The sequence below is a fragment of the Callorhinus ursinus genome, unplaced genomic scaffold, assembly GCF_003265705.2.
Source record: "Callorhinus ursinus isolate GAN/ISIS: 27379988/994484 unplaced genomic scaffold, GSC_fseal_2.0 scaffold3, whole genome shotgun sequence".
Classification (NCBI taxonomy): Eukaryota; Metazoa; Chordata; class Mammalia; order Carnivora; family Otariidae; genus Callorhinus; species Callorhinus ursinus.
This window is the reverse complement of record NW_027397065.1, coordinates 84433662-84458428: the sequence shown is the minus strand read 5'-3', so window position 1 is coordinate 84458428 and position 24767 is coordinate 84433662. Positions and strand designations below refer to the sequence as shown.

General features: G+C 43.7%; 1 protein-coding gene across 5 annotated transcripts in view; it reads right to left on the bottom strand.

Moving 5' to 3' along the window:
• CTNND2 (catenin delta 2) overlaps positions 1–24767 on the bottom strand; it is a 907509-nt gene that overhangs the window by 231883 nt on the left and 650859 nt on the right. For all 5 annotated transcript variants that reach the window (XM_073891088.1, XM_025867463.2, XM_073891086.1 and 2 more), the window contains one exon: positions 5950–6082. In XM_073891088.1, the coding sequence (XP_073747189.1) occupies positions 5950–6082 (133 nt within the window). The remainder of the gene's footprint in view (positions 1–5949; positions 6083–24767) is intronic.

Here is a 24767-nt window from a genome sequence, read left to right as displayed (position 1 = left end):
AGGCTGGGTTTTGAGCATTTTGTTAACACGCTCAGGGGCTGGGGATTTGTGTTTTCATTGTGCTTAACACATGGTGCCGTATTACCTTGTTTATGCTGTCTGTCCCATAGGTTGTGTGATTCCTCAAAAATAGATCTGGGTGGCCCAGTCGGGGTTAAGCATCTGCCTTTGGCTCAGGTCATGATCTCAGGGTCCTGGGATGGAGCGCTGCATCAGCATTAGGCTCCTTGCTCAGTGCGGAGCCTGCTTCTCCCTCTCCCTCTGCACCATTCCCCCCCCCATGCTCTCTCTCTCTAATAAATAAGTAAGACTGTTGAATCACAGACCTGTACCTCTGAAACAAATAATACATTATATGTTAAAAAAAAGAAGAAGATAGCAGGAAGGGAAAAATGAAGGGGGGGGGAGTTGGAGGGGGAGATGAACCATGAGAGATGATGGACTCTGAGAAACAAACTGAGGGATCTAGAGGGGAGGGGGGTGGGGGATGGGTTAGCCTGGTGATGGGTATTAAGGAGGGCACGTTCTGCATGGAGCACTGGGTGTTATGCGCAAACAGGGAATCATGGATCACTACGTCAGAAACTAATGATGTAACGTATGGTGATTAACATAACATAATAAAATAAAATAAACTTTTAAAAAATAGGATCTGTATATTATTTGTATTCAGTTCCCTTACTAACTCAAAACGGGATTTGGTAAACTCCTTTTTCCCACTTGAACTGAACATGCCATTTCTTTAAAAAGAACAAAAAATGCTTCCTTGGCATCAGGATGCTAAGGCAGCTCCCCAGAGGTTTGCTGGGGTTCAGGAAAGTAAAACCAGTAGTGGCTTCCTTGAGCAGTTGTGCTTATCACCACAGTACATATGTTTACTCGGTAAGATTTTTCAAACACTTTGGCTGCAAATTTGATAGCCGAAGCTAATTTAATAAACTTCTCCTATAAGAAGAAGTGCTCAGGTCAAAACCCTAAAAATCTTCGTCAGCAGGGGTCAACGGCCACTTCCATCACAGACAAGTGGACCCAGTCAGTTAATAACAAAGTCCTACAATACAGTTCCGTTTTTGTTGAAAAGGCCTGTTGTTTAAAGGAATGGTCCTATGTTTAAAGTACATTTAAAAATTATTTTAAAATTTAAATTTTTATTAATTTTAGACTTCCATTAAACAACATTTCTTAGTTTATTTTTTAATGTTTTTTTAAAGATTTTATTTATTTATTTGAGAGAGAGAGAGCGAGCACAAGTAGGGGGAGCAGCAGGGAGGAGAGGGAGAAGCAGACTCCCCACTGAGCAGGGAGCCCAATGCAGGGCTCGATCCCAGGACCCTGGGATCATGACTCGAGCCGAAGGCAGACACTTAACCGACTGAGCCACCCAGGTATCCCTGTTAGCTTATTATAAAGTAAATTAAAAGAGCTAAAATTTTTGAATTTTAAGAAGAATCCTTCTTCTCACTTGAAATTGTGAAAATAGTTTTTTTAAATTTCTAGGAGATATATGATCTTGAATGCTGCCATATAGCATATATATTATGCTCCTTTTTGTGCATGATTGTTGATGTGTGAGTATGGGGTGCCCACCTGTGTGCCTATCCTAACGCGAGCATGGGCAGAAACAGGGGAGAAAGCAGGAGGGAGAATGTAAATAAACTCAAATCATTACAACCCATGAGAGACTCCTGGAATTATCCCCCAGTCAGTGGAAATTCTTAATATTCTTAACTGAGGAATTCCCAGAAAGAATGAAGAAAGAATTTATGAAAAATACTAAAGGTTATCATCATGGAGGCACTTCCTAAATGATGCTGGTGGTACATATACGTGAGCAGGTTTTGTTTTGTTTTGTTTTTGAGTGTTTTGGGTTTTTTTTTTCCTCCAAATTTTTTCATGTCTAACAAGTCTGTAGATTATGCAAAGCTCAATTTATCGTGACGCTCCCAGCAATCTAGGGGACAGAGTAGTAGCATAGTTCAAATATTACCGACACCGATTGGTGCCGTTGAGACATCTGCCCTAAAGGAGGAGGGCAGCGAAGTATCAGATGCTCGTCGGGTCTGTGAGAATGAACTGCACCAACAGCACGCTGGCGGCAACAGCCCAGACCCTGTCTTTACCCTTTCTCCCTCGCCAGGGCTCTTTAGTGGTTCCTCAACTGCTTTTGTTCTGATCGCATCTCAGTCTGGCTCCGAGCTCTTTGTGGAATACCCTCCTGTCTCATTTGTAACTGAATGTTCTGGCCTGGGTCTGGGCACCCCATGTCTACAGACACCCCAGTCACTGGTGGTTGCCAACTGCCCACCCCAGATCTCTCCCCTCGGCTCCACCTGTTCCTGGGAGGCTGCCGCCAATCGGTGTTCACCGGATCAGGAGGAAAAGTTAGGGACGGGGCTTTCATCTGCTGATTTATGGAACTGAATTCTCAACTTCGTACCTACGGATCAGACATCATTTGGAACAGAACTGAATTTCTTAGGTTTATTACATGAAAACCGTACAAAGCACTGTAATAAGGAATGTAGAAAGGCATGATTTATGACCCTCCGCATAGAGGAGATTTAATTCTGCCTTTTGTTCAATGGTCTACACCTTGTGTGAGCAAAGTCAATACCAATAATGAAATGTAGACTGAAGAGCTAAATCAATTCAATAAAATGCAATCGAAAGGCCAGGAGCTGGAGTACACTGGAAAGGCGAGTGCCTGCAGGATTAGTATTTGAACAACAGGTAATTACAAAAATCAATACCTGTATATGAAAACATGACAGGCAGCCATCCGTCATGAAGGGAGAACCATTACTCATGGTCTGGGCCCTGAGTGAGGATGAGAACTCAAGACACAATTGTGCCAAGTCCCTATCAGAGGTTCTGCATGTGCGTGTGCACGCGCGCGCGTGTGTGCTCCCCATGTGACTGAAGGGGCGAGAAAAGGAAACTCCAGATGGCGCGCCTGGTGTTTTATTTAGGCATGTGTGGGGCGCCTGGGTGGCTCAGTCAGTTAAGCGTCTGCCTTCGGTTCAGGTCATGATCCCAGGGTCCTGGGACTGAGCCCTGCATCGGGCTCCCTGCTCCGCGGGGAGCCTGCTTCTCCCTCTTTCCCCTGCCCCCCACCCCGCTCGTGCTCTCTTTCTCTCTCTCTCTCCCTCCTCCGAAATCAATCAATCAATCAATAATCTTTACTTAGGAGTGCGCACCGTCCCTGTCCCTTCAGCTTATCTTTGCCAACTTCGGTCTCATTGTACCAACGTGGTATCAGCAGGGGCCCTCCGTCCTACACCACTCTTCCTGTCTTTCTCATCCCAGCCTCCCAGGCACCAGGACGACACTACCATGAGGTAATGTGACAACACAGGCAGCCTCGAGGACACCCGCGGAGAAGGAAATCAGAAAAATAAGCCCTTGTGCACACAAGGACGTACGCTACAATAACTGGTATTTTAAACAAAGTAAAAGCAAGGAACTTAAGATGAACCTAAACAAGATATAAAGTAACTGGAATGTTCAAAAAAGAACACGAATGAGGGAATGCGTATGTGAGCACTAAGCAAACGGTTTGCAAACGTTCAGTTGTGTAGTCCCCACAAAGACTCCACAACAGAGGTATCAGCATCTCTGCTTTACAGACTGAGAGGACAATCAGCTTGTGGGAGGAGGCACAGCTGGTCAGCAGGGAAGCAGCACCGGGAGCCTCTTCTGTGTGACAAGGACTCCTTGTCCGTCACCGCCCCCCCCACTTCACCTCCTCTTGTCTGTCTGGGGACTCGGGGTGCATCCGATGCGGCCACACCCAGCCGCTGGGTGTCACTGCCATTGAGAGGCTTCAAGGCCAGTCCAAGGATCATGCAGACAGAGCCAGTTGGACCAGTGACTTCCCACTGCCCCAGGCCATGACGTCTCTACTAACCAACTACACGACTCTTTATAATAAAGATTCAGACCCTGTGTTTAGATGTTTGGCTTCTGACAACTGTCAAGCCTCCCCCTCCCCCTCTGCCCACATCTGAGCAAGGTGATAAGAAAGCTTGAGGCTTCCTCCTTTGGCCTCGGCGGGAGATTCCAATCACGCCAGCCCCTATCCACACGTGAGAACCCTCACCCTGGCTCTACCCCATGATCACCATAAACACCATAAAAACCCAAGCGGACTTCCTTTCCTACTCTCAGGCCACTTTCAGGCCTGCTCAGGAGCCACCCTGACCATTCCAACAAGCCTCGTTACGTGAGTAATCCAATTTTTCATACTTTCTGGGTGTATGCATGGTGTCATCAATCTTGACTTCAGAACCACGTTCCCGCTTTTGTGGGGGTATCACAATACTTCTGATCCAACCTGATGCTAACAATGGAATCAAATGCTCCTTGGCCTTTAAAGAAGCCCTTGAAGATGTAACCTTGCAAAAATGATGGTATGTAATCCCCTAATCAGAAATCTGTCCTGCATTTTGAGTGGCTATTTTGATTTCTATTAAAGGCACAGAAGGACTGAGATAATTTCCATTTGGGAAAGAAGCCATATAACTTTAATTTTTCTTTAGATCATTTTATATAATTGTAATAGTGTTTTCCGACCTTTGAAATGTATCTTAGATGAATAATATTTGTCTTTATGTCAATGTTGGCACCAGTGACCTTTGGGACTGGATGATTCTTTGTTGTGGGTGCTGCCCTGTGCATGTGAATTTTAGGGTGTTCTCAGCAGCCCCAACCCTGCCCACAACATGCTTATGGCACCACCACAAACCTCTCCAACTGTGACAACCGCAAATGTTTCCAGATGTTGTCAGCTGTCTCTTGGGAGGCAAAATCACACCTGGCTGAGAATCACTGCCCTATATTCAAACCACAAAGGCATGTGACTTTTCTGGTAAGCAGAAGACAGAAAAATGATGAAAAGCTGCTAGGCTATATCCATCCCAATGCAAGCAAGCAACATCTATAATAAATTGCAATTATATCTCCAAAACTCTTAAACTAATTTCTTTTTTTTAAAGATTTTATTTATTTATTTGAGAGAGAGAATGAGAGAGAGAGAGAGAGAGAGAGCACATGAGAGGAGGGAGGGTCAGAGGGAGAAGCAGACTCCCCGCCGAGCAGGGAGCCCGATGCGGGACTCGATCCCGGGACTCCAGGATCATGACCTGAGCCGAAGGCAGTCGCTTAACCAACTGAGCCACCCAGGCGCCCTCTTAAACTAATTTCAACTCATCCTCAAAATTGCTTTCATGCTACGGAGATGACTCTTTATAGCTTATCAAATCTTTTTTAAAAATTTGATTACTCAGCAGCTTATATGCAAACATTTGTCCCTCGTCTAAAAATATCAGAGTTAGCTATGCTGACCACTGTGCTTTTCCAGAAGTATCATGCAGGAAAAGGTACATACAAAACATTCCAAGAACCAAAGCACGCTAACAATTGTTTACATAATGGACACACACAATAAGCTCTTTCACGGACCACATATATCCGTATTACATTCACTAGTAATTTTGTAAATGGCTCAAAATTCTTGATTATAGCACAAAGCTTGTTTATTGCCTAAAGTTCTCATCCTCTAAGTGAGTTTTCCAGGAAGGACAGATACCAAAGGTTGATTGTAGTAATCTTGTAAAGTAAGATGCTTTGTGTTTCTTGAAGATTTCGAGGCAGAGATAACTCCAGAGATGGAATTGGGAGGAGGAAGGCAAATCGCATGAAAAGTCTAGTGTTAATATTACCAGGGATCTTTGGTCACCTACTCCTCAGTGTTTAAATATTAAAAAAGAAGAATGTATGCATACGCATGCCTATTAATTAGAGAGAAAGTGCCGTTTCAGTCTTAAACATGGATCGAAACTTTGGAAACATAACTTGAGTTTTCCTACTTCTTTCCCCTTTCAACTACTCCATAGACCTCAGGGATGATGAATTTGCCACTAGGCATTTCAGAATCCAAGGAGTGCTTACCTCAGCTTTAATTTTATTGTCTCCAAAACAGAGGTGTTGTAAGTAGGCTGCAGCATTAGACTGGACTGAAGGAAACTGGTGTTGGAGCATCTGAATCACTTCCGGCAGTTCCGGGTCTCTCCATCCAAATTCTCTGAACAAGAGGAAGGCAGGAGAACGTGAGAGAGAAATCCTCCCACAGTGTTAACACACCGTTAACCCATTTACGAAATGCACTTGAGTGTTTATGAGAAACTATTTCACAAATGATGGTTCTGGTCTTCTTACACACACATCCACTGGAAAACACTGGAAAGGACTTTCTTAAGTAGATGGCTTGGAAGTGTATCTATGTATACACATGTGTTTCCATATGTAGAACACATAATCTTAAATGTATCACCTGAACTTACATGTTTAGGAAGATTACCAAAAAATGACTTAAAGTGTCACCTGATTTAATTAATATACATATATATATATATATATATATATATATATATATATATCTGATTTGGGCTTAAATGGAGAATTTATAAGGTCACATTGGTTTTCTAATATGTTGTTTCAACGGTCTGATTCAGGTACAGCGTTTAGCTAAATTACCGGATCAGAGAAAATATAAGTGGATGGGTCCAATCCAAAACGTTGTGATAGCACTTGGCATCATCTTTATTATTTTTATGATTACTACTGTTGCTACTGTTATCATAATCTCTTCCTGAAAAATAAACAGATTCGCTAAACGATTCTCTCAGGATAAAAGGAGAGCAACAAGAAGATGTTATAAAAGGAAATTAAAGAGTTAGGTTTATTCATACAATGTTAATCATCAGTTTTTTGCATTATACAGCCTTCTACTGTACTCCCCTTTTCACATCTGAGCTACTCCAAGAAGCTGGTTATTTAATTTTAACAAATATGCTCTGAGACATTTAAGTCCACCCTAAAACACAAGACTGATTGTACCATTATGCAAATGAATACTGTTTTATGAAATCAATCAGCTCAACCAGCTAGAACACGGAACTAACTAACAGGGCCGACTGTACGGATTCCATTCCGGTAGCAAGGAACCAATTTTTAACAGAGAAATAAAAAAAGCAACCTTTGAAACCACAGATAAAAACTTGACCCCACATGTCACAAAAGGGTACAATTTATCCAACGGAAAGGGTGGAAGAGAAATGAGGTGGCTTTACAATAACCACTCTAACTCCTGGTAAAACAACTCAAAAAGCATACATCCTGTTGATACCAGGTCAGTGCTGTCATCTAAGAAGAGGAGTCATGAAAAATGGGGCAGAGAAGGAACAGACAAAGGTTAAAAGTGTCCTCGTACATTCTAACCCGTTCTCTTTATCTTCCCTTTATCACACCTAGTAGAGGTCCTCAAGCAAACCTTGAAACGTGCTAGCACTCCCTTTACGGGCTCTGAAGACAGTATGCAATAGGACTCCTTTTGAATTGGCTCAGTTTTTATTGGGAAGAGAAAGCATTCGATGGAATGGGCATTAAGTATTTAATAAATTTACATAACATTTTGGACAGCCACACATATTCTCCAAAAGGACATATAGTACGGCAATATCTCTGCTACAAAATATCCATACATGATTGCTGTTGGTAGGCAAATGACTGAATTTTTTTGGCTATGTGATCAAAGGGAACAACAGTTATGGATCGAAACGCAGGAAGCCTCTTTTGCTTTTTAGTTTCATTTCCTTCTTGTGCATGATTCTCAACCACCTCTGCAACATCGAGAGCACAGTCCCTCTGCTTGTAATAGCAGCCAACTAAAATTCTATTCTTTGTTCAAATAAAATAAAAATCTACAGAATACCTACAAATTAAGATTAGCAGTGTCATATAGACCCTCAATGGCTAAGATGAATTTAGGTGAGCCTGTGCTATTGGAAAGTGGTTAGTAAAGAATTCATTTCAGCCTACTTTCTTAACCAGATGGTAACTGCTCTCCTAGGCTTATATGGCACATATCAATAATGTCTTTTGAACAAGAGCTCTAGGGGAACAGTCTTAGGGACTCTGCACAGATGCGCACACATGGGGTCGTCTGTGGGAAGGCCTGCATTTACACGTGGGCACGTATGCACACACAGAGCCCAAACTCAGAACAGATACACTTTCTAAGGAATCATGAGTCCAGGAGGGATCTACGCTCTTCACTCTCAGTCAAAAGCAAGGCTGCGGTCAGCCTCCCCTTGAAACCTCTGGAATCCCAGACATCCCCTCTACCCCGCCACTCTCTTCCCAGACCTATTCCTCACCTTTCACCCAGCTGACCAAGCCCGTCATCTCCCATCCACCCTTCTTCCTCCCTACGGCATCTAAGTAGGCACAAACACAAACCTAACTGTTCCACTTCCCTGATTAAAACCCTTCACTGGTTCCTACTGTCCTTAGCATAAAGACCAGGATATTCCCGTGGCTTGCCGGGCGTTGCTGGATCTGCCATCTCCCACCTCGCCGGCCTTGTGCCCCACAGCCTCCCTGGGCTCCCTGACACACTGGCTGACAGCTGGGCAGTTCTGTCCCTCCCCTCTGCTCCTGCCACCTGGGATGGTCCTGGCCCGTGGGCCTCTCCCTCGAATGCCGAGCCGCCGGTTCCTTGTGATTCCTCCAGCAAAGCCCTCTGTGAGCTCCATCCACGCGGTCCTAGGAGGAGTGCCTCCGCTTGTGTTGTGGACTGTGACCAACCTCCACCTCCCTCTCCACACTGTTGTAAGTTCTAGGAGGCCAGGGCCACAACTTTCTGGTCATGTTTTTTAGCACATACAATAGCCCTAGTACATAATGAACATTACATAAATGTGCTTTGAAAGAATGAAGGCATGAAGGAATGAGTGAAGAAAGCATCTTGGCAGGGAGAGTGTTTCCTCTGTTCTACCGAGGTCGTTTCTTTGGGCCAGTTGGTCATCCTGGAACGTTCTCCCTTCTTCTGACACACCTCCACCTCCACCTCCACACACACACACACACACACACACACACACACACACACACACACAGAGTCATTCTCCATGCTGCTGATCTGAGCAATCTTTTCTAGGCATCAATCTTATATCTCTGTGTCTTAAACCCTCCAGCAGCTTCCCATAGCACCTAGAGACAGCCAACTCCTCCACTGGGCTTGGGAGGCCCACACAGAAGACTCTTCCCTGTTTCTGAGCTGCCCGCCCAACCTCCCCTGAACTGCTTCCTTCCTGTTGAAAACGGTACTCCTGTCCCCATCTCAAGATCCTGGTACCTTCGGGGAGGCTTCTCTCCCAGGGCTTTGCATGGTGTTCTCTTGTCTCTATCAGGTCTCAGCTGGTATGTCTTGGAGGGCAGCTCCTGGAAACTGCCAGCCAAACAAGTCTGGCCCCTCAAGGCATCTGACCTATTGCCCTATTTTATCCACAATACTTGGGACTGTCTGAAATTCTCCTCCATTAATTTTACGACTATTATTTATTCCTCCACCCCCCCCCCATACTCTCTCTGTTATAAGCTCCATGGGGACAATGATTTTTCCCACAGTGTGAAGGAATTCCTGGAGCCACCGTGTCCTGACTATGTGAAAGTGGGGTCCCGGGTAGTACTCTGGGACCGAGTGAAAGGGGGCAAGAGAAGTCAGAAAACCAGGTAAGACTGAAGACAACAGCAAGTTACTGTTTAAAATGACTTGATGTCTCCCAGCCTAAACCAGCTTTCCAGGAATCGGGCTGGAGTGGATGGTACGTCCAGGCTCTTTGCTTCTGGTTTATTCTAACTGGCATTCCCCAGCCTCAGCCACAGCAGCGGGTACCATCAAAGAGGACACTAATGTTTTCAAATGCTCTCCTCAATTTCACAAGAGAGATGCTAAAGTAGCACCCCCCCCCCCAGCTAAAGTTTGGGGAATGATTCATATCGAAGTCTCTTTTTCCAGAACGGTTTTGTTTCACTTAGATGAGACTGTTTGGATTTTTTGTTTTCCATGGAGAGAGACTCCAGAGAAAGAACTAGAGGCCCCGAGGAAATAAAATGTCCATCTCATTTGGGCCAGAATTTGGTCTATGATATGGTTTCTTCACATAGGGTCTGAATCCTTAAGGAGAAGGAATGGCTCACAAGACAAAGAAGTTCTGGAAAAGACAAATACCAATGAAGGAACAGCACGGGTGGAGACATGGCGTCATGGAGGAGTTGGTGGATTTGGGAAAGGTGCGTGCTCAGTCTGGCTGGGGTTTGCCTAAGAAACAGGCTGTGGGGGGGTGCCTGGGGGGGATGATGAGGCAGGGCTGGAAAGCAAGTCTGGGATGAGATCATGAAGGCCTTTTGTTCAAATACAAACATTCTGGTTCTGGTCTGTAGTCGGTCTTGTGAAAAAGAAATCTAAGAAAATTTAGATTTTGTTTTGGCTTACGGAACAGTGAGAAAAATCACCTTAAGTAATAATGTGAGAGCACTAAACGCCAGTTGCCATGGTTCCCTGTTCACACACTTTAACTCTTTAATCCTTAAGTAGCCTTATGTGGTTTATTTTCATTTTACAGAGGAGGGAATTTGACTTACAGATGGTACGAACTTAAGTGGTTGAGCCAAAATAAGACTCTGGCTGTCTGCTTTCAAATAGATAAATTTAACCCGATAACTATGTTGCCTGCTGTAGTCGTGGCCTTGAAATAATGTCTAAACAGGGGATTTTTTTTTTTAGGCAACGTCTCAAAAATAAGTATGTTTAAAAAACAGTGTCCACAGGGGACATGTGGCAACTCCTGGAAACATTTTTGGTTGTCACAACTGGAAGGTGCTCATGGCAGCCAGCGGGGAGAAGCCAGGAATGCTGCTCAGCATCCTATGATGCACAGGACGGCCCTCTCCAACAAAGAATTATCCGTCCCCAAACTGCCACTAGAGCCAGGGTCGAGAAACTCTGGTCTGAACATGAACTGGATCTGATCACTTGTGTTGAGTAAGCATGTTACAAGTCTCTCATTCCTTGATTATTTTAGTAGAATGGACACAGGATGTGGTGTCAAAATTAATTGGGAAAGCGTTTAGAACTTGAACATCTGGCTTTCTCCCTTCTAGCCCATAAAGAAATACAGGATAGTCCCCCCAGTGTTTGCTGGTCTTGGTTTCCCTGGATCGAATATAGCAAATAACGCCACCTATTTCATGGGATATGTTCTTAAATGACACATGCAATAATAAATATGAAAGGGGTTGGTAAGGTATTAAGGGCTGGATATATGCTAGAGATGGTTGCCCTAAGACTGCTCTAAAGGAAATATGTCTGTATTTTGAAAATTGATATAATGCCATTTAATTTTTTTTTAAAATCACATTTTACTGATGTGTTTATTGACACTGGACATGATACTTACTTGAAGGAACGTAAGTGTAAAGAGAGACACTGCTTTAGCTTATAGTAAAAATTGTTAATAAAAATGTGCCATTTTGAAATGATTTTTTTCCCTTTTTTTTTTGCTCCCTATCCCCCTCCAACGGCAGAGTACCCTGGTGGGCAAAAGTTCTATGGATGTAGTCATTTGGTTCCAATCCTGCTCTACCATGAACTCTCTCTGCAGCCTTGGGCTCCTCCCCTCTGTGTCTGGTTTGCTGCTGAATCTCCACTGGCTGGCATGTCCTTTTTTGGAGTAAATGCTCATTGAGTCCGTCTCTCATAATGAGATAATAATTCCAACCTTAGAGTGTTGGCAGGATGATCAGAAATAATATATGTGAACCCCTTAGAGCAATGTCAGGCATGCAGTGTGGACCCTTGAGAAATGTCCAGCATTACATAAAACTAGACGAAGAAGAGAAGAACAAGAAATAAGAACCTTCTACCATTTTCTACCCGAGCGAAGGCATAACTCTCTCGTTCGTGACTGGGCTTCACTTTAGAAATGTTAATGGAACTGGAGAATATGCAAATGTAACCTTTCCTCCATTAAAACTTGTCACATAGACCAACAATATTGTGACAAAATCCTCACTCGTATATGGACTATCTGAGTTGTTAAAATTACAAGCGCTCTGCTCAGAGCTAAACAGCAACCAGTTTGAAATCCGTTACTACGTTAGGCTGGCACAGAAACTGGAGGGTTGAAGCGCTGTCACAACATTTTATCAAATTTACTTCTGCACTGAAAAGAGCCCCAGGACAACCAGAGTCTTTGGGAATTCAAGATTTGATTTTTAGCAAAGCTTCCTGTCACAGAAGCACTGCTCACCTTGATTCTTTGTGTTGGGGGGGGGCATCGCTCACTCTCACTGCGGTCCCACTAATTTCCATCTGGTCGTTACTTAAAGGTACGAAAATCTCCACCATTTATAAACTTTTGGACTCTAACCACGAGTTTTAAAGACCCTATTGGCTTTAACTTTTGCATCCGGAGCCATGAGGCGAGCTGTTTTGTTTTCTCGATTTGGTCTTGTTGATAAGCTTGGGGGAGCAGAGCCGGTGGTATCTGAGAACATTCGATAGGTGGAAATTTTTATGACAAAACGGACATAGTTTACTTCCTGTTGATGAATGAGATCTTATCCAGTGAGAAACACATGGAAGCACTGCAGTCTTCATCCCCGTCCCTGGATACTCTGTAGCCCAAACCAAAAGCTGCTCTCTGTGGTTTATCATATTTAAACAACACCTCTTTGCTTTTATATGAACAGCAGCATTGGAATTAGGACTGTCTGAAAAACAAGCTCAGTTGTTTCAGTTTTTAGGAACAAATGGTTCTCTCCAAGCTTCACATTCTGGGAATGTGTAATGCCCCAAACTGCATCATAAGCATTAATTCACTCAGCCATGATTTCTCGACTTTTGTCGGGACGCAGCGGCCACAGTACAGCTTGTGGACGTGGTCAGCTCACAGGGACCAGACGCCCTCAGGGGCCACCCAGCCAGGTCCTCCCTCCTGGGGACGATCCTCTTTTGATATAAAAGCTGCATGACTAATTACACCCTCTCTTCTCACAAATTATGGAGGCAACTCACACAAATCATCTATGATGATACCATAACACAAATGAAAAATCAAGCACGAAAAAGAGGGAGAAGTCAGTTGTTACGCGTGCAAGGTCAGCATACTTGCTTGTTTCTAATTTGACTCTTGCCTTACAAGTCGCCCTGCCATCAGCAGAGAAATTAATCGGGGAGAGAAGGGGCCATTCCTGTTAGTTAAGTGAAAGCGCAAAATCCCACCACTTCCTGCACTGGGACATCAGGGAGGAAGAATCTGGGACTCCCTATACTTGTCCCCATATCTGCGGCTGGTCTCAGGTTAGGGTACTGTGGTAGGCTGAATTAGGGCCCCAAGGGTATCCAGGTTCTAATCCCTGCAACCTGTGAATTTTACCTTATTTGGCAATATGGACTTTGCATAGACTAAGAAGGCAACCTACCACTGAAATAAGATGCTATGTTGCTGTCTCTGAAGATGGAGGAAGGGGTCACAAGCCCAGAAATGTAAGAAGTGCAGTTCCAGGAGGAAAAGGCAACGACAAGGATTCTCCCCTAGAACCTCTGGGGGCAGCATGGCCCTACTGACAGGCTGATTACAGCCCAGGGAACCTGATGTCAGACATCTGGCCTTCAGGACCCGAAGAGGATCAATGTGTGTTATTGTAAATCACTAACTTTATGTTAATTTGTGATAGCAGCCACAGGAAACAGATGCAGATATGGCCTGTATAAGCTGACAAGAGACTACTCCATTGGAGAGACTCCAGGGAGGTGGAGGGAGCTGCTCAGATTACCCCAAGAGGCACCACCTCCAACTCCTGCCTCTGGAAGCCCTCCCTGTGATCGCTGATGATCAGGGCAACTCATCTACGGTTTACTCTGACTTACCAACCACCATCTCTTGGTTATCTCTTTGAATCTGCCACCTCTCTGACCCGTGGCTTATTTCTGGAAGGCTGAGCAGCCTTCACTTCTCACTGGATTCCTGCTTCGTCCAAGGACAGCTATAAACCACTCACTCCTCCAGCCAATGTTCTCTGACCGGCCACAGTGCAGCTAGCCATCGGAGATTCAGTACTAAACACAGAGAAAGCTCCTGTCCTTGGGGAACGACTTTCTAATGGTGACTGGCAATTTACTAAGTGCAAAATACATTATTTGTCAGATAGTGTTAAGCATGTGTTGGGTTGAATAGTGTCCCCTCAACAATTCATGCCCACTTGGGACTTCAGAATGTGACCTTATTTTGAAGTACGGTCTTTACGGATATGGTTACATATCACGATGAGATCTTACTGGATGAGGGTGGGCCCTAAATCCAAAGACAGGGTCCTTATACAACACATAAGAGGACACAGAAAGACACAGGGAGAAGAAAGTGATGTGCTGACAGAGGCAAGGCCGGCAGTCGGTGACGTGGCTACAAGCCAGGGTGTGCCGAGGGTTGCCTGCAGCCATGGGAAGCAAGGAGGCACGAACATTTTCTCCTTCAGAGCCTCTGGAAGGAGCCAACTCTGTTGACACCTTGACCTCACTTGGTCAATTTCCTCAACTGTTAGAGAATTAATTTCTGTTGTTTTCAGCCACCTTGTCTGTTGTATTTTGTTACAGCAACCACGGAGGGAAAAATAAAGCAGACATGGGCAATACTGATATATGTGTACTTGTGCCCGAGCTACAACCCACCGGCTATGGGGGGTTGTTCTTGCAAACACTGTGGCTATGGAACAGCTCCCTGAGAAGGGGACCCTAGAACATAGACCTGGAGGTTGTGCTAGGTGGAAGGAATGTTCCAGAACAGGACAACAGTGACAAGATCCTGAGGCAGGAATGTGCGTGGTGTGTCAGACAAGAAGCGGGAAGGCCAGTGCGTGAAGTGGAGGGGGTCCTGGGGCCATGCTGAGAGAGGCAGTAGGGGCCCGGATTACACAGGATTTATCAGTCATGGCAGACCTTTGGCTTCCCCTCTGAGAGACATGGGAATCATTGGAACATTGTGATCTGATTCACATTTTTAGAGGATCACTTTGACAGTGGCTACGTGGATCTATACATCTGTCAATACTCAGAAAGTGCAGGCCTAAAACGGTGTGTCTCTTGTACATAAACTAGAACTTGATACTGTGGAGTTTACGAGGTCCCTCTGGCTGCAGGGTTGAGAACAGACTCCAGGGGGCAGGATGGAGCAGGAAACGGTTCCGTGGCCCCTGCAGGGACCCTGGTGAGGGGGACGGTGCTGAGCAGTGGAGGGAGTCTGGATGCATGCTGGAGACAAAGCCAGCAGCAGGTCCTGATGGGTGGTGCACAGAGTGGCAGGGCAAGAGACGCCCCATGGATCGCCATGATCAGCCCTCCTCCCGCCAGTGCTCACGTTCACTGGGCACTCCTGTCGCCTCATCCATCACGCCCTGCCTGGGGACAACAGGGTGGAGTGGCCAGGCTAGGACCTACGTTGGGGTGCTGGCATGTATTATTCCAGAATAAGGAGGAGAAATTTCAACCTGCAAGTTTTCTACTGGCCGCTGCAATGGAGACCCAGAAACAATAAAATCATGAGTAACTTGCTCATTTCCCAGCTATTATAGGTTCCTGTGTGCCTTAAATAAATCTTAGCCAAGCAACGGGCTTTTTCTCGGAGTTCAGTTGATTAGGACCAAGGGGGAAAAACAATGAAAAATGATTAGCAGAAATTTATGCTATTATTATCATTTTAAATCTCATGTATTTTAAGAACCAGTGAATTTCGGGCGCCTGGGTGGCTCAGTTGGTTAAGCAACTGCCTTCGGCTCAGGTCATGATCCTGGGGTCCCGGGATCGAGTCCCGCATCGGGCTCCCTGCTCAGCAGGGTGTCTGCTTCTCCCTCTGACCCTCTTCCCTCTCGTGCTATCTCTCATTCTCTCTCTCTCAAATAAATAAATAAATAAAATCTAAAAAAAAAAAAAAAAAGAACCAGTGAATTTCTGTTTCTATTGAGGGCCTCCCTATTCTAAAAAGTCCATTAGATTGCAAAGAATTTATCAATTACATTGTAATACCTATTCAGTATCAATAAAATTCAAAATACTATTTTTATCTCTTAATACAACTAGACTTTTTCAATAAAATATGTTCCACAATGAAAAATCAACTTCTTACATATAAGCATTTAGTTGCCCTGGAAATTCTAACAGGCTGTGTTTGGTGGTAATAGCCCAAGGGAACGAAGGACAAATTAGTACCCATAAACTCTTCCTTGTAAGCCATAACGACTTTATGGAAAATGTTTATATTCTATGTCTATGTACCCATTTTAAATTAATAGTCTGTGATGCTTCTTAGAAAAATCACCTGGACCTGTGAACCTCCAGTGGGAACAGAGGGAGGGATCTGATGCCCACGATCCAGGTGAGGAGTGCATGATTTTAGGATTCTAGAGCAAGTGTTAACTTTGTCAATATCGGCAGAGATCAGGGTTTTGCCTCACAATTAGATTAGGAATTTGAGAAAAAGCCACAAAGGCCTTGATCACCCTCAAAAAGTTTTATTATATGTGTGTATTAAAGGAAACCTAAATATTAAATAAAATTAAAAATGGCCTAGAAATATACTGTGTATAAATTAGAGAATGGAGCGTGCTTTCTTATAAATGAGGTAATGATATCATCTGACAGTTCTCTGTGAAAAAAAAATCCTTAAGAAAGAGCTTTTAATGATTCTTTTTATGAAAACTTCTGAAATTCTGATAAAAGCCATAAATGCACCGGTAAACACATTCTAAAAGCAAAAACACCATGCTAGGTTCCATGTTTCCAGAAGAGAGAAACTGCCCCACGGCACCTGCTGCGGAGTCTTTAGAATGTAAGCTGTGAGCATATACTTGAGGGCTGACTGCTAAGTTGGTATCTAGTGATATCCATCGTTGGTTTTTGTCCTGCAAACGTTGGTAGCATGTTTCACACACACAATTTCATCTTTGTCACCTTATTTTGGTCCTCCAAAGAATGACAGTTCAATTTAGTTCAGATAACACTGAACAGAGATACTTCCTTTAAAGAAATCTCAATAGAATCTAAAAAAATTTGGTCCAGAAGAGGGACCAAGTGAGAAAGATGTTTGAAGATATTCTTTAAAATGAAGTAACAAATCGTCTGAAAATAGCACCTACGAATTGTCTACTTCCAGTAGTATTTGAGAAGGCTTTTTATGAATCCAGAAAAGTTCTAGGTCCTGGGGATATGAATATTGAGTCCTGACCTCAAACTGCTTATACTTTACCAGAGAAGACAGATTCTAAGTAAGCAATAATCGTACACCAAATAAAACATACTATTCAAAAAAAAATGCCAGAACTAGGGTGCTTGGGTGGCTCAGTTAGTTAAGCGTCCAATTCTTGATTTTGGCTCAAGTCATGATATCAGGTTGTGAGATCAAGCCCTGCATTGGGCTGGGTGTGGAGCTTGTCTGGGATTCTCCCTCTCCCTCTCCCTAGGGGGAAAAAAAAAAAAAAAGCCAGAGCTGCATTTAAAGCCCATCTAGTTGGCTTCTTTCCTTTTGGATAGTTCTGGATTCAAATCAGTCCAAAGGATGGCAGAAATAATTACTACTAACTTTATTAAATAATTATACTACCATGAAAAATCATAATAATGACTTACAACTTTTAGAAATTTTTTAAACTTTTTTTTTTTAAAGATTTTATTTATTGGGGCACCTGGCTGGCTCAGTCGTTAAGCGTCTGCCTTCAGCTCAGGTCATGATCCCAGGGTCCCGGGATCGAGCCCTGCATCGGGCTCCCTGCTCGGCGGGAAGCCTGCTTCTCCCTCTCCCACTCCCCGTGCCTGTGTTCCTGCTCTCACTGTCTCTCTCTCTCTCTCTCTGTCAAATAAATAAATAAAATCTTTAAAAAAAAGATTTTATTTTTTATTTGAGAGAGCGAGAATGAGAGAGAGAGAAAGAGAGCACATGAGAGGGGGGAGGGTCAGAGGGAGAGGCAGACTCCCCGCCGAGCAGGGAGCCCGATGCGGGACTGGATCCCGGGACTCCAGGATCATGACCTGAGCCGAAGGCAGTCGCTTAACCAACTGAGCCACCCAGGTGCCCCTAATTTTTAGAATTTTTATATATGCATTTTTATTTGCTCTTCTTTACATTTTAGAACTGGAGGGGGCTTTATTTTTATTTTATTTTTTTTTAAGATTTTATTTATTTATTTGACAGAGAGAGAGAGAGCACAAGCAGGGGGAGCGGCAGGCAGAGGGAGAAGCAGACTCCCCGCCGAGCAGGGAGCCCGTTGAGGGGCTTGATCTCAGGACCCCGGGATCATGACCTGAGCCAAAGGCAGACGCTTAATGACTGAGCCACCCAGGCACCGCTGGAGGGGACTTGAGCTGGCATTTCCCATGCTTATTGTGTAGACTCAGAAACTCAGGTCAGACTATTTGGTGACTTGACCAAGGTCACAAGTAGATTAGTGCATGGAACCTGGTGGTCAGTCATCAAGGTTTGAAGCTTATTCAAAGTTACATTTAGCCAAGATACCTCCTCCATCAGTCTGTTCTGTAATGCACACAGATTCTAGCTTCAAATCTTGATTTTTGCCTCTGGATTAAAGTGGGCAATAGTGTAGGGGCAGAATTACCTAACAGAGAACGCACATTATTTAAGAAGGAAGAAAACACTTATTCTAATGGTCTTCTAGATTAATTTTTTGATAAGCACAGTGTCATGTTGGTATAAGGGGATGGTATTCAAGAAAGGTAAGCTTTATTTTAATTTTTAATATTTATTTATTATTGATTGATTGGTTTTACGTAATCTCTACACCCAATGTGGGACTCAAACTCTCAGTCCCAAGATCAAGAGTCACATCCTCTACCGACTGAGCCAGCCAGGTGCGCCAGGAAGGGTAACCTTTAAAAAGCATGTCGTTAGCCAGGTCAGTGCAATCCAACCAAGACCATCAGGATCACCTCTGGGGTTGAACAAAATTGGTCCTATTGCTCTTAACAACAAGAAAGAACCCCCACCAGGGAACCACAGGGTATTTTAATAAGATGGTGTTAGAGCAGGCTAATGGAATCTGGGCTTGTGTTAGGCACTTTGGGGGCAGGGCCTGGTTCTGGATTGGCTGCTGCCGGGATGTGACTCAGTATCTTCAAAATTCTTAAAGATCTAGGAAGGAAGACTAAAGCAAGGCTCAAACTGTGATGGGTGAGGAAAGGGCAGTCCTCCCCATCAGCCCGGACGGGTGGCTGTTTCCATCAGTTTGTGATGTGGACAGCGTTCATGTTTTGTCTGTGCTCAGATGTGACTGTGAAGGGGTCTTGATTTTGTCTTGACCTACCATCGTCAGAGCGGCCTTGTGGGATGCTGATGTTCTGTGAAGTCGTTTCTGCTCAAAAGAACACCCAGGCCAAGAGTGGGTGCCCGGCCACAGCTCCTGGCTGCCCGGGGCTGCCCAGTCAGAAGACCCAGGGGGTGTCAGAAAGGGAAGCGAAGGTGTCAGAGACCAATGTCCCTTTCTGCCTCTGGAGAAGTGGCATTCTGGGGGTTAGAGTGGTGTTAAACTCTGTCAAGGCGATACCAGAACCACAAGCGAGAAGAGAAGAGAAGGAGCCAGTTGTTTTGTCCCCATGAGGTTTCTCTTCTTTTCTTTTTTTTCTTCCTTCCTCCCTCCCTCCCTTTCTTTCTTCTTTCTTTCTTTCTTTCTTTTTCTTTCTTTCTTCTTTCTCCCTTCCTTCCTTCCTTCCTTCCTTCCTTCCTTCCTTCCTTCCCTCCTTCCTTCCTTCCTTCCTTCCTTCCTTCCCTCCTTCCTTCCTTCCCTCCTTCCTTTCGTATAATTGGCTGGTTATTTTATTTTAAAGATTTTATTTATTTATTTGACAGAGACACAGCGAGAGAGGGAACACAAGCAGGGGGAGTGGGAGAGGGAGAGCAGGCTTCCCGTCGAGGAGGGAGCCCGATGTGGGGCTGGATCATGAGCTGAGCCGAAGGCAGACCCTTAATGACTAAGCCACCCAAGGGCTCCTTGGCTGGTTATTTTAAAATCTCAGAGACAGCAACTCTGACACTAGGATGTAAGTACTGATGAATGACTTCGTGGGTTACATCTCTTAGCATTTTTCTGTTGTTGTTGCCACTGAAATGCATCAGGAATGGGAGGAAAGCTTTTGGGTATAGTCTCTGTTTAGATGCCAGAGAAGGAAAAAACAAAGCAGACAGCTCTAAACAGTTAGTCACTAGTGCCTGTGTCAAAAAACAACCCAAACACACCCAGCTAGGTTTGTTTCAATTTGCCCTTAAAGGAAGTATAAAAAGAAGCTATGAATACTTGGGCACAGTCTTAATACTAGAAAAAGAAAAGTGCAGTGTGCAGGTGGCCATTCATAAGTATTTCTCATCACTAGACATTAAATGCAAGGGGATTCCATGTGCGGGTATTTTCTTTTACCATACTTCACATTACCTTGTGACTGGATTTTTCTTTTTCCTTTTTTTAAGATTTTATTTATTTGACAGAGAGAGAGAGAGAGTGTGCACACAAGCAGGAGAAGCAGCAGAGGGAGAGAAAAAAGCAGACTCCCCCCTGAGCAGGGAACCTGACTCAGGGCTCGATGTTAGGACCCTGGGATCATGACCTGAGCCAAAGGCAGACGCTTAACCGACTGAGCCACCCAGGCGTCCCATGTCTGGAATTTCCTAAATATAAAATGTAGGGGATATATATACCTATATACCCCTCATTTTGAATAAGATAACCAACAACGGATATTTACTGGTAGTCCCTGCAGATCATGGGTAAAAGGGTGTGGCCAATCCAGCTGTATGCCATTATCCTAGAAGATTCCGTATCTGTGCAACTGAATGCATTAGCAAGCTTCTTTTTAAAGTGCCACCATAAAAAAAAAAAAGACAGTATTTATTTCCAGATAACAGTGTCCCATTACCTTTAATTTCTATCCATTGATAAAGTCTTAGCCTCGGCTTTTATTACCTCTGTGTCTACCTACTGCTCAGTAGAACAGCTGTAATTAATTTGAAAATTAATTGAAAAAATTTGCAACGAGTTTAAAGATATTTTCTGCTATTGCTGCCATAGACTTTAATACTTTAAAATGGGCAGGATGGCCAACAAGGCTGATGGAATACACGTGATTACTGGAAAAAACAGCAAGTGGCAGATAAATCTAGTTTTATTTATGCAAATAATAAAAGCACATATTTCTTTTATCTTTTTCACTGGTTAAGAATTATGAGTTCTTCATTAAGCATTTCTTTATTCACTAGCACAACGTTTTAAGTTCTATCCACAGCTGTGAACTGAAGCCACAAGGAAACAAATCACTTGGATCTTAAAGAATGCCTATTTAATATCTAATTGTTGAGCACATTTATGTTTTCTTTGTGGGAAGGGACGGAATACAGAAACTGGGCAGAGCCTGACTTTCTATAACTGTAGAGGTTCCCAAACCTTACTGGCTCATGGGATCCTCTATAAGTTGTTCGTGGTGCCTCCAGGCCAAAAGAAATGCCTAACAGTTCCATTTATTAAGTAGCCAAATCCGAACAACTTCGGAACTGTCCATGTCCTAACCAGCTAGTGCCTTTGGGGCAGCTCAGCTTCCCCAACCTCGGAATCAGACACTGGGGCCTTCAGTTCCTCTCAAAGCTGATTTTCACACGGTACCTGCTTTTTATGAGAGAAAGCTCTGAAAATCCAGGTCTGCACGGTTATGACATCATCAAAAGCAAGGTGACACAATTCAATTTTGAAACTGAACCAACTCAAGCTCATGCTTCTCTTGGTGAGAACTATCCGACAGATAGTTTATTTCTCTTGAAAACTGAAACTATCTGGAGGAGCCCCTCTGAGTTTGCCCGTGTCGTCCCGGGCCACCTTGGAATGTGCTTTGGGAACAGCAGTTAATGAATGGTCCTTCCCAATGCTATGGCCGAAAGTTTTATCTTCTAAGATTTCAATTCAGAATTTCAGTGAAGCGACACAGCAGTTAAGTTCAGGTGAACATAAACATTTGTCATTTGGGAAAAATGTTCTTCCTCCTTTGTAATAGTTTTTCCTTTTATATATGTTTTGAAATGTATTGTTTTAGGACTTTTAAGGACCCGAATTACAGCATTCTTTAATGGTTCCTTACCTATTTAAAAACTGCTTACAACGGAATTTGGGGAAGACACCAACATTAAACTTGCTTTCTCTCTCTCTCTCTCTCTCTTTTTTTACCTTAGCAAGAGTAAAGTACAATGGGATGTGGTGCTCATGACAAAAATACCGCTTTGGTGGCAAGGACAATTACTGAAAACGCTTATTATATTCGGCATGCCCTTCACTACTGTCTGAAATGACTGTTAAGGTTTTCCTTCTTGAACATGATTTCAAGGGACCTCCTTCATGCCCACTTCTAGCCTTCTCTCCCGGGTTTGTTGGGCTCTACGGACTTAGACTGCAGAGAAAGAGGTCACGTGAGAGACACGAGGGCCACAGAAAGCCAACGAGTTCAGTGACGTGAAGACCGTTCTCAGATGAACATAACAGGCACTCGAGATTTACCTGCCCTGGAGGAATCGGAGATTGTACAGAGATAATACTTTATCCACTATCTCTAGAGACAGTTACAGATTTAACAATCAGGGAGAATATCTCCTTACATGACTTTACAATAAGCACTGACATGACTTTTGTTTGTACAAGTAGAAGTCAACATGGCAAGAGCTCCCACTTATTGAGTGAGTCCTGTGTGCCCCCCACTACTCTGGGCACCTTACCCACTTCATACCCACCCCATTCCCATCAGGGTGGTACCATTAGATCCCCCATTTTATAGATGCAGCAGCTGTGGCACAGAAAGCTTTAGCAACTTGCCCGAGATCCTAGAGACAATCAAGTGATAGAGCCAGAATTAAAATTTAGGCAGACTCACTTTGAAACCCACCCTCCTAACCAAGATGCTGCACTGTCTAACCAAACACTGTTCATTATTATTTTTATAAACAACTAGAAGTTAGAATGCACGTCTATCCCTCGGAAATTTCATTAGAAGACTATCCCTCGGAAATTTCATTAGAAGAAGGTAAAATTCATTTAATTTAGGACCAACCCCATGTCGATTATGTATGTTTCAATGGCAATGGCTTTCTTTCTTCCAATCAAGACTCCTATCATTTGAAAATTATCAGTAAGACAGAGAGACATTTTATGCCACTGACTTTTGTAAAGAAGTGACACTATGTTTAAGCAAACATCTCTCTTATGCTTTGTCCACTTACAGCTTCACGCACCCTCGTTGCAAGGATTCCAGGACCCAGAGTCAGGTGGTGGAACAGAAAAGGCAAGGTCTTACCTGGAGAAAGATCAGTGCTTAAATACAATCCTTTTCTTTTCTTTCATGACCTGGTCTCTGAATTTTACTTGGTCCCACATGGGGCCCATTCCTCTCAATGCCTTCCAAACTTGTTATGTTCTGCCTTTCTCTGGCTTTTGCAAGTCACACGGGATTCATTCAATTAATGACTATGATGTCAGATACAATCAGCCGTCTGGAGGTTTATGTCTGTAAAGATTTATGCTGCTCGAAGTGCAATAAATCTTTCTGTCTTCCAGATAGAAAACATTTTCCTAATTTGTATTATTCTACCAACCTTAGTGTTTTCCTTAGGGCTTTGCTATGCCAATCAAAATCTGCTGGTTGGAATTAAAAACAGATAATTTTCTTTAAACAAGGTCTGATATAAAACACTTATCTTTCCATATCCTCAGTGTATTCATATTATGTTCATTTGTATTTATTGGTGTAATATATTACCTTGTTCCGAAACTACTTAGTATTTCCTATCAAGAGCCCCCTGATGACCAGCAAAATGCCTTCCATGGAATGGATTCGGGAAATAATGCCTGTACGAATCTACTAAGCCAAAATCTTGACTGGATTTTTAAAATTTACACACCTCACCCAACTTGAATATACAGAGTGATAAGCCTTAGTCATTGCTCAATAAACACTGGTGGTCAGTTAAGTTTTCTTCCCCCTGAGTCTGTGAGGCAGGGCCCATGATTAGCTCTGTAGGTGAGGAGACGGAGGTTCAGAGAGCTTGAGGGACTTGCCCAGGTTGTTGGAAGGAAGCCTGAGGGTCACCTTGGGTTTCACTGAGTCCATACTCTGGGCTAGCTGCACGAAGCAGAGCCCATCCCGTCCATGGCTGTGGTTCTCAGGGACGGTTAAGGAAGGCAGAATCTGTGTGGGCACAAGGGAGGAATTTAATCATACGTAGTGCACAGAACGCTGCGCTCTCTGCCATAACAGAATTGAGCACACTTGAACTTTCTGGGGCTCGTCAGGGAGTATTTGACTTCTGAGTAAGTATCAGAGGTGCAGACTGTGCTCCGAGGCAGGATCTCAAGGGAGGCTTTCTTCCACTAAGATCACGGGAAGCGCGTATATCTTCAAGCTCTGAGATCATTCAGATTCATTCTATGCAGGTGGAAACAAGAATAAGAAAGCAGAAGAGTTGGTCTAATTTTTTTTTTTAACTTCAAGAAGTGTGTAAGATCTACAAAATATTTCCTGAGTTAGGAAAAGCAGGTATCATCCCCCTTTGCAGGTTTGAAAATATTTATGATTGGTTAAAATATTACGCACATTTTGGTAGTCCAGATAGAAACCGCAGAAGGCATTACTTTAGGTGAGAAGCACTGAGTATCTTCATTTCACAGACTCGTGTCAAGTCGCTTGGGTTGCTGTTGTCCTTTAAAATGTGTATTCTGTCCATTTCTTGCCCGGATTATTTGTTTTTTGGATGCTGAGTTTGCTAAATTCTTTATTCTGGATGACGCCAGAGCTAGAGGTTTACAGATACGTTTTAAACACCTTTCCTTCATCCTCTCTT